The following is a 10,816-nucleotide window of genomic DNA, read 5'->3' as shown; positions in this document are numbered from 1 at the left end:
GGTCTTATATGTCTTCCATTTCCTAATAATTGCTCTCACAGTTGATTTCTTCAAACCAAGCTGCTTACTTATTGCAGATTCAGTCTTCCCAGCCTGGTGCAGGTCTACAATTTTGTTTCTGGTGTCCTTTGACAGCTCTTTGGTCTTGGCCATAGTGGAGTTTGGAGTGTGACTGTTTGAGGTTGTGGACAGGTGTCTTTTATGCTGATAACAAGTTCAAACAGGTGCCATTAATACAGGTAACGAGTGGAGGACAGAGGAGCCTCTTAAAGAAGAAGTTACAGGTCTGTGAGAGCCAGAAATCTTGCTTGTTTGTAGGTGACCAAATACTTATTTTCCACCATAATTTTCAAATAAATTCATTAAAAATGTATCATTTTCTCTGTCATAGTTGAAGTGTACCTATGATGAAAATTACAGGCCTCTCTCATCTTTTTAAGTGGGAGAACTTGTACAATTGGTGGCTGACTAAATACTTTTTTGCCCCACTGTATATGCCAATTATGTGATGATCTGACCGCATTCTGTCCCTTATCAACACTTTTTAAACTTTTGGTGCCAGAGAGAATGACATAAGAAAGTAATCAAGACGACTAGCTTGATTAATCCTCCTCCATGTATATCTCACTAGGTCAGGGTATTTAAGTCTCCATGCAGTATATCCACTAATTCCAATATATCCATGACATTCATGATTTCCTAAAGTGCCTGAGGGTGACAGTTTGTAGTGTGATTTCCTTTACGGTCCATAGAGGTATTTAAGACCGTATTAAAATCTCCCACCATAATAATAAAGTCTTGTGTTGCTTGTAGAGTTGATAAATTCTTATATATATTTTCAAAGATGCTTGGATCATCACTATTTAGACCGTATAAGTTGATAAGACATATCTGTTTATTGTACAATAACATATTTAAAATAATCAATCTACCTTGATGATCTGTTTGGACAATTTGCATGTTTGGATCAAAATTACTGTTAATTAATACCATCACCCCTTTTGAGTTTCTTTGCCCACGGGAGAAATATATTTTCCCCCCAGTCCATTTTCCACAAAACTTCATCTAAAATTGTTGAATGAGTTCCCTGTAAACAATAGTTATTATATTCCTTCTCTTTTAGCCAGGTAAATACTGATAGTCTTTTCTTATTATCTGCTAAGCCATTACAATTATGACTGGCTATACTTATTTCATCACTCACCATAATGAGACACAACTTTCAATTATATTTATCAAAATATATGTTTGTAAACGTACCATTAAAAAGTAACATGATGATTGAGTGTCTATATAGCTGTACCATGATATGATTTGCATTGCTACTAAGTAAATCTTCAATTGTTCCCCACTATTACACCAACTAAAAGCCTTCCTCATCCTGAGTGGTGCTGTCATCCCAATGCCCGGCAGACCACCCCCGACCCCCCGGATCCCATAGCCCTCAATATAGGATCATACATAAATTAATTAGATGTGTATTTTATTTTAAAACGCTGTTCCAAAATGATAGGACAATAAATAAATAAAATGAACAATTCATTATAAAAAGTATTATCCAGCATCTGAACAACATTGAAAGCTCTCTCACAACCCCTGCTCACAGCAATACATTGGTTCTGAGATATGCAACCATTTCCTTTCTCACTCAATGCCACACTTCCCCAAACACCAAAAAACACACACCACACCATCCACACATACTGTGCCTTCTGTTTACTGAGTTTTTATCTTCACTATGTTGAATTAGTGCTTTTGTGTTCCAATTAGTTATATTTGAAGATATATAGAAAAGCTATATTTATTGTTGTATTATTACAATCCATAACCAGGCAAGAAATGTGTGTTTCATTATTTTCCTCATTTGTAAGAAGTTTGTAATTTTTTAAATAGCCATGGAGTAGTCTTTGTGTCTCTGAACAACTGGTTATCAATATATAGTTTATCGACGACGAGAGCTACTCGTTTCCATTTTAATCTATTTTCCTTGAAAATTGGATACAGAACTTTACGCCGTCCTGCAATTTCCTTCAGGACCTGGTCATTCATGCAAATTTCCGTGCCAGAAAGTATTTTACCCAGGCTTTTAACCATTATTTTATCTTTAAAGAAAGCAAATTTGGCAACGATTGGGCGTTCAAACCTCTGCCCTCTCTGTCCGAAGAGGTGCACATGTTCGAGTTTGATTTAGTCGATAGCTTCGCGTGGAATCTGAAGTGCTGTAAGAAGGAACTCTCTAACTACAGATTCAGGAACTTCTCATTCTTTCTCTTGAATACCTGAAAGTACCAGATTCTCTCTCATGGATCTAGTCTGTATGTCAAGTAAAGGCTTCTCTCAGAATGGTGTTCTCCTTTTTAAGTTCTTTAACTTCAGGTTCAATCTTATTGACAGTCCCTTTTAGCTTGTTTGTGTCTTTCTCCAATTTCGCAGCTTTTTCATCACTCATCTTGAGGCTTGCCTTCATCTCTTTTATAACCTTATTGACTAGTTCAAATATACCCAGTTTGTCATTTATTGATTTTAACAGATCGGTTTCGACCTTTCCCATTCCCGGTGGTGAAAATATTAAATCATCTGTGTCTGTAGAAGAGTCACGTTTTCGTTTTGAAATAGGTTCCCCCCAAACCAAGACTGTAACTACCAATTGGATACCACAAAATTGGGGAGAAAAAGGGGTTACTGTAACGGTATTCATCGTCTGAAGAAGAGGAATCATCGGACCAAAGCGCAGTGTGGTAAGAGTTCATGCTTGTTTTATTAAAACTGAACACTATAACAAAAATAAACAAGAGAATAACCAAAACAGTCCTGTAAGGTGAAAACACTAAACAGAAATTAACTACCCACAAAAACCCTGTGGGAAAAAGCTACCTAAGTATGGTTCCCAATCAGAGACAACGATAGACAGCTGTCCCTGATTGAGAACGATACCCGGCCAAAAACAAAGAAATACAAAAATGTAGAAAAAGGAACATAGAATGCCCACCAAATCACACCCTGACCAAACCAAAAATAGGTCAGGGTGTGATAGTTACATTTGTTTTTAAGAAAAAATATAAATAAAATGAAAAAAAAGAAGGAAATAAATTACACAAATTAACTTTTAACAAGGCACACCTGTTAATTGAAAGACATTCCAGGTCATGAAGCTGGTTGAGAGAATGCCAAGAATGTGCAAAGCTGTCATCAAGACAAAGGGTGGCTACTTTGAAGAATTTGTTTAACACTTTTTTGGTTACTACATGGTTCCATGTGTTATTTCATAGTTTTGATGTATGTCTTCACTATTATTCTACAATGTAGAAAATTAAGAATATACACCACCGTTCAAAAATGTGCCTTTTAAAATAATAAACTTGGGTTAGCTAACTTATATAGAATTTTGTTATCAATGTTATCAATTTTGTTAACATAAATTTCAATCATTCTAATCGGTTTGTAAAGTTCTGGTTTAAATGAAACAGACAAAATTCCCAGCTCACAATAGTCAAATCAATGTTTATTCACGAGAGCTCTACAGTTCATATACAAAGACATTCCTTTTACACCATTCTTCTTACTTACGCACACACATGCACACTAACATTAGGAGAGCTATCTTCTTCTCCAGAATTCTCACCACGGTTGATCACTACCCAGCCGACACTTCCATTCCCTCCAGATTAGGGAAACCTGGAGGGGTACTCCCTGTCCTATCATAATTTCTCAAAGTTCTAGCCGGGTCGTTTCAAACACAGTTTAATTGTCCTCTGTGTTTTCTTTAGGCACACACATACATTCCTCTCTTCCCCAGTCCCACCTAGTTGGACTTATGTTTAATATTTTTATTTACTCCTTATCCATGCAACATAACCTCTTATCCCTAATGGTTAAATTTCCGGGTAGAATTATTTAATCATTTATCTTTCACCTTATAAATGATTTTATCACTAACACAATGTGCCATTGGTACACAGGAGTGATGGTTGCTGAATTTGGGCCTCTGTACGCCATTGTAGATATTCCATAAAACATCTGCCGTTTCCAGCTACAATAGTCATTTACAACATTAACAATGTCGACACTGTATTTCTGATCCATTTGATGTTATTTTAATGTGCAAAAAAATGTGCTTTTCTTTCAAAAACAAGGACATTTTTAAGTGACCTCAAACTTGTGAATGGTAGTGTATATACAGTATAGTACAAAAGTGAGTACACCCCTCACATTTTTGTAAATATTTGAGTATATCTTTTCATGTGATAACACTGAAGAAATTACACTTTGCTACAATATAAAGTAGTGAGTGTGCAGCTTGTATAACAGTGTACATTTGCTGTCCCATCAAAATAACTCAACACACAGCCATTAATGTCTAATCCGCTGGCCACAAAAGTGAGTACACCCCTAAGTGAAAATGTCCAAATTGGGCCCAATTAGCCATTTTCCCTCCCAGGTGTCATGTGACTCGTTAGTGTTACAAGGTCTCATTTGTGAATGGGGAGCAGATGAGTTAAGTTTGGTGTCATCGCTCTCACACTCATACTGACTGGTCACTGGAAGTTCAACATGGCACCTCATGGCAAAGAACTCTCTGAGGATCTGAAATAAATAATTGTTGCTCTACATAAAGATGGCCTGGGTTATAAGAATATTGCCAAGACCCTGAAACTGAGCTGCAGCACGGTGGCCAAGACCATACAGCGGTTTAACTGGACAGGTTCCACTCAGAACAGGCCTCGCCATGGTCGACCAAATAAGTTGAGTGCACGTGCTCAGCGTCATATCCAGAGGTTGTCTTTGGGAAATAGACGTATGAGTGCTGCCAGCATTGCTGCAGAGGTTGAAGGGGTGGAGGGTCAGCCTGTCAGTGCTCAGACCATACGTCGTACACTGCATCAAATTGGTCTGCATGGCTGTCATCCCAGAAGTAAGCCTCTTCCAAAGATGATGCACAAGAAAGCCTGCAAGCAGTTTGCTGAAGACAAGCAGACTAAGGACATGGATTACTGGAACCATGTCCTGTGGTCTGATGAGACCAAGATAAACTTATTTGGTTCAGATAGTGTCAAGCGTGTGTGGCGGCAACCAGATGAGGAGTACAAAGACAAGTGTGTCTTGCCTACAGTCAAGCATGGTGGTGGAAGTGTCATGGTCTGGGGCTACATGAGTGCTGCCGGCATTGGGGAGCTACAGTTCATTGAGGGAAGCATGAATGCCAACATGTACTGTGACATACTGAAGCAGAGCATGATCCCCTCCCTTCGGAGACTGGGCCGCAGGGCAGTATTCCAACATGATAACGACCCCAAACACACCTCCAAGACGACCACTGCCTTGCTAATGAAGCTGAGGGTAAAGGTGGTGGACTGGCCAAGCATGTCTCCAGACCTAAACCCTATTGAGCATATGTGGGGCATCCTCAAACGGAAGGTGGAGGAGTGCAAGGTCTCTAACATCCACCTGCTCCGTGATGTCGTCATGGAGGAGTGCAAGGTCTCTAACATCCACCAGCTCCGTGATGTCGTCACGGAGAAGTGGAAGAGGACTCCAGCGGCAACCTGTGAAGCTCTGGTGAACTCCATGTCCAAGAGGGTTAAGGCAGTGCTGGAAAATGATTGTGGCCACACAAAATATTGACACTTTGGGCCCAATTTGGACATTTTCACTTAGGGGTGTACTCACTTTTGTGGCCAGCGGTTTAGACATTAATGTCTGTGTGTTGAGTTATTTTGAGGGGACAGCAAATGTACACTGTTATATAAGCGGTACACTCACTACTTTACATTGTAGCAAAGTGTCATTTCTTCAGTGTTGTCACATGAAAAGATATACTCAAATATTTACAAAAATGTGAGGGGTGTACTCACTTTTGTGATATACTGTATATATATATAAAATAAATAATTAAATACAGTAATATGAGATCTGTATATGAAACATTTAGCAGATGCGTAGCTCCTGAGCGACTAAATGCATTCATATTAAGACAGCTTGGTGAGACAACCACATATCACAGTCAAATGTACAGTATACAAATATTCCATTCCACTGAAACAATGGATATACAGCACCTTCAGAAAGTGTTCATACCCCTTGACTTATTCCACATTTTGTTGTGTTACAGCTTGAATAAAAAAATGTATCTTTAAAAAACAATTACAAAAAATAATCTCACCAATCTACATACGTAATCTCACCAATCTACATAAGACCCCATAGTGACAAAGTAAAAACAGGTTTTTAGAAACGTTTTCAAATATATTGAAAATAAAATACAGAAATGTCTCATTTACATAAGTATTCAAACCCCTGAGTCAATACTTTGTAGAAGCACCTTTGGTAGTGATTACAGCTGAGTCTTTCTCGGTAAGTCTCTAATAAGAGTTTTCCACACTTGGATTGTAAAATATTTGCCCATTATTATTTTCAAAATTCTTCAAGCTCTGTCAAATTGGTTGTTTGTCATTGCTAGACAACCATTTTCAAGTCTTGCCATAGATTTTCAAGTAGATTTAAGTCAAAACTGTAACTCGGCCACTCAGGAACATTCACTGTCTTCTTGGTAAGCAACTCCAGTGTATATTTGAATTAATATCCCAGTGTATCGTGGAAAGCAGACTGAACCAGGTTTTCCTTTAGGATTTTGCCTGTGCTTAGCTCCATTACATTTATTTTTTATCCTGAAAAACTCCCCAGTCCTTAACGATTACAAGCATACACATAACATGATACAGCCACCACTATGCTTGCAAATATGGAGAGTGGTACCCGCTAATGTGTTGTATTGGATTTGCCCCAAACATAACACTTTGTATTCTTGACAAAACATGCATTGCTTTGCAAAATTTTTGCAGTATTACTTTAGCGCCTTGTTGCAAACAGGATGCATGTTTTGGAATATTTTTATTCTGTACAGGCTTCATTATTTTTACTAATTTAGGTTAGTGTTGTGGAGTAACTACAATGTTGTTGATCCATTTTCTGTTTTCTGCTGTCACAGCCATTTAACTCTGTAACTGTTTTAAAGTCACCATTGGCCTCATGGTAAAATCCCTGAGCCATTTCCTTCCTCTCCGGCAACTGAGTTAGGAAGGACACCTGTAGCTTTGTAGTGACTGTGTGTTGATACACCATCCAAAGTGTAATTAAGAACATCACCATGCTCAAAGGGATATTCAATGTCTGCTTTTTTTACCCATCTACCAGTAGGTGCCCTTCTTTGCAAGGCATCGGGAAATCCTCCCTGGTCTTTGTTGTTGAATCTGTGTTTGAAATTCACTGCTCAACTGAGGGACCTTACAGATAATTGTTTGAGTGGAGTACAGAGATGAGGTAGTCATTCAAAAATAATGTTAAACACTATTATTGCACATAGAGTGAGTACATGCAACTTATTATATGACTTGTTAAGCCAATTTATACCCTGAATTTATTTTGGCTTGCCATAACAAAGGGGTTGAATACTTATTGACGCAAGAAATTTCAGCTTTTCGTTTTTTATTCATTTGTAAAAATGTCTAAAAACATAATACCACTTTGTCATTATGGGGTATTGTGTGTAGGCCTGTGGAAAAAAAAATCGAAATTTGGAAAAAGGTATAGCGTTTTGCAAAAAATAATAATCTGAGAACAGTAATATTTTACACACACACGAAGGTACCATAAATCATCATTTCTGATGAAAAACCACAAATGTGAAAAATATGTTGAAAATAAACTCTTCTTATACTCCCCACAGCAATGAAGTGTGTAAGATATATTTGCATTTTGGCGTGGCCACAAGTTTGAGACAATGGGAATCGGTGGTCTGTGCATGTGAAATACAAAAACAAACGCACACTCTTTTGTCATGGTGTAAGGCTGCCACATGTCAGCCAAACCTAGTCCAGCTAGCTGAGAACAACCAGATGCAGGGTTTATGGAGCTCCCAATCCACCCAACACATAGACCATTGGAACCCCTGGAACAAAGGAAACATACTCCCTGGACCTCAGCCAGTATTCTACTACAATTATAACAGATGTCTATAAAGAGTGCCCGAGTTTATTAATACAACTTTGTCACATTTTGTTATGGTAATAAATGCATAGGCTAACAGTTATAGGCCTAATGTTTATACAAGATTATACTAATGCTGCTTTGAACATTTAATTCTAATAGCCCGACAACTTGTAGTTCAATTCAGAATACAAGGTGCAGGGGGAAATACGTAGGCCAATGGTAAAATAGAAAATGGCCCTTAAATGTCTTATTATGGGAACCAAAAAGGAAACATATGGGTAACCTATTTTAACACATAGAGCTAATGTCACCCCCGCCTCAACAGGGTTAAAAAGTCTTCCATGAACATCCTGCTCCACCCCTTATAAAAAGAAAAAGGGAATAAAAGAACAAACACCAGTTTGACATCTGTAAAACATTTGTTCTCTCAAAGTTGGGATTTCCTCTGTCAACTCCCAGAGTGCCAATTCTCGAAACACATTTTTCCTGGCTAGTAGTGGAAATATAAACAGTCGTTTACACATCATATCAGTGGCAATATAGGCTACTAAGATATACACCATGCATGTCAGTGGTGTGCATTTGTTGTTTTGCCTTCTCCTCCTCGGGCAATCCACATTCCAACAGACCTCATCTGAGAAAAAGGGCGGAAAGAAAGGTAGGACACATATTTTATCTCTATGTGGAAAGAATATTTTTTTTAAATAAGTGCTCAATATGTTTGAGTCAATGTTAGTTTATCATTTACTTTGGGTAGATAAGAGGTTGAGCACAATACTGCTCAACCATAAACCATCCTCCTTGGTACAGTTCTCGTTGTAAAACTTTGTTGATTCTTCTCCAATTTCTTCAACATAGATGCTAAAAATAATGCTGCCATTGAGGAGCTGAAGAAACAGATTGATAACATAGTGCTGGAGTTGAATCTATTGAAAGAGCAGCAAGCCTTGCAATCAGGTAAGGGATATGTTACTGTTGATATTGAAATTGTACTCTAATCTCAGTGAAGCATAGTGAAAATGCAAGTCACAAGTGATCTGGTTGTCCTAGTCTATTGTGGTGCCCTGAAGCGATCTTAGAGACCAATTCACATGACAGGGAGCAACCTGTGCCCTGCAACAGGGAATGTATTGCATTGGTCAGGGGAAGTTGTTGAGTCTGCATTCAATTTGAGGTGTTGCCTTAACATGAATATTTCAAGTACTAACATGTTATGTTCAAACAGTTGGTCTAGATTATAAAGTATGCCTATAAAGTATGCATATATTGACATGAACAGTGTCTTCAGAAAGTATTCATACCCCTTGACTTGTTCCATGTTTTGTTGTGTTACAGCCTGAATTTGTTTGTTTGTTCTCATCCATCTTTCTACAATAACCCATAATGACAAAATGAAAACATGTTGTTTTTAGAGATCTTATCACATTTATTGAAAATGAAATACAGGCATATCTAATTTACATCAGTATTCATACCCCTGAGTAAAACATGTTAGAATCACCTTTGGCAGCAATTACAGCTGTGAGTCTTTCTGGGTAAGTCTCTAAGAGCTTTGCACATCTGGATTGTACAATATTTGTGTCACGGATCCCCCCGGTACTGCTGCTCATTCCGTTCACCAGCTCCGGAGGTCTACGTAGACCGGCATTTTAAAGCTCCACTGAACTGGATTCATTACCACCAACCCCGGACTGTCTTGTCTCATTACGCACACCTGGTTCCCATTCCCCCTGATTAGTATGTGTATATATGTGCCCTCTGTTCCCCATTGTCCTTGTCGGTTATTGTTACCATGTCCGTTGGTCTTGCGAGCACCTGTTCTGTTGTATCGGCTTCCATGCTATGTGTTATTGTGCACTTGTTTTCCGAGTCTCGTCACGTGTATTATTTAGAGGTTTACACCTCGCTCTTTTGTTTGGGGCGAGAAAATTAAACCCCCTATTATGTCAATTCAGGCTGTAACACAACAAAATGTAGAACAAGTCAAGGGGTGTGAATACTTTCTGACGGCACTGTAAGGCAGTACAATACATATGAATGGATCGGAGAGCCACAGTCTCTGCCATTATCTTGTATTTTAATCCAATGTTTTCTGTGACGATGTTGTGGATATTGGGCTGTAAAAATAATCCAACTTTGATATAAACGTTCTTCCAGTTTGCCTGAAAGGCATCAAGATTATTGGCAAGTGTTTCCTGGCCGACGCTGCTAAGAAGATCTACCACACAGCCTACGATGACTGCATTGCTAAAGGGGGCACAATCAGCACCCCTTTGACAGGGGATGACAACGATCAGCTTGCTGACTATGTCCGCCGGAGCATCGGCCCTGAGGAACACATATGGCTAGGCATCAATGACATGGTGACCGAGGGGGAATGGCTCGACCAGGCGGGCACCAACCTGCGCTTTAAGAACTGGGAGACGGACATTACCAACCAACCAGACGGTGGACGTACCCACAACTGTGCCATCCTTTCCACCACTGCCAATGGAAAGTGGTTTGATGAGAGCTGTCGTGCTGAGAAGGCGTCTGTCTGCGAGTTCAATATCGTCTGAGAGCCAACTGCTTTTGTTCGGTTGTATCAGTCTTAACATCTACACTATATGGAAATATAATGCATGCACAATAATCTTTGTAATATCTGTATTATAACCTGTCTCAGCACTGAAATGTGGAACCAACATGATTAAAAGTAACCTATACTACACAAAAAAAACATTGCTGCAAGGTATTTTGCACTGTTTATACATGAATATTTTGTGTGTTTTATTAGGATCCCCAATGGCGACAGCTAGTCTTACTGGGGTCCGACAAAAAACGAAAAAAG

At 38.8% G+C, this 10,816-nt stretch overlaps 1 protein-coding gene across 1 annotated transcript; it reads left to right on the top strand.

Annotated features, from left to right (window-relative positions):
- The first annotated feature begins 8,363 nt into the window (after window positions 1-8,363).
- On the top strand, window positions 8,364-10,816 carry clec3ba (C-type lectin domain family 3, member Ba). Its single transcript, XM_064949861.1, has 3 exons — window positions 8,364-8,644; window positions 8,845-8,943; window positions 10,144-10,816. The coding sequence occupies exons 1-3, from the start codon at window positions 8,548-8,550 to the stop codon at window positions 10,542-10,544; spliced, it is 597 nt and encodes a 198-aa protein (XP_064805933.1). The 5' UTR covers window positions 8,364-8,547; the 3' UTR covers window positions 10,545-10,816.

This window comes from Oncorhynchus masou, chromosome 30 (genome assembly GCF_036934945.1).
Source record: "Oncorhynchus masou masou isolate Uvic2021 chromosome 30, UVic_Omas_1.1, whole genome shotgun sequence".
Classification (NCBI taxonomy): Eukaryota; Metazoa; Chordata; class Actinopteri; order Salmoniformes; family Salmonidae; genus Oncorhynchus; species Oncorhynchus masou.
The sequence above is the reverse complement of the archived record's forward strand: the minus strand, read 5'-3'. Positions and strand labels throughout refer to the sequence as shown.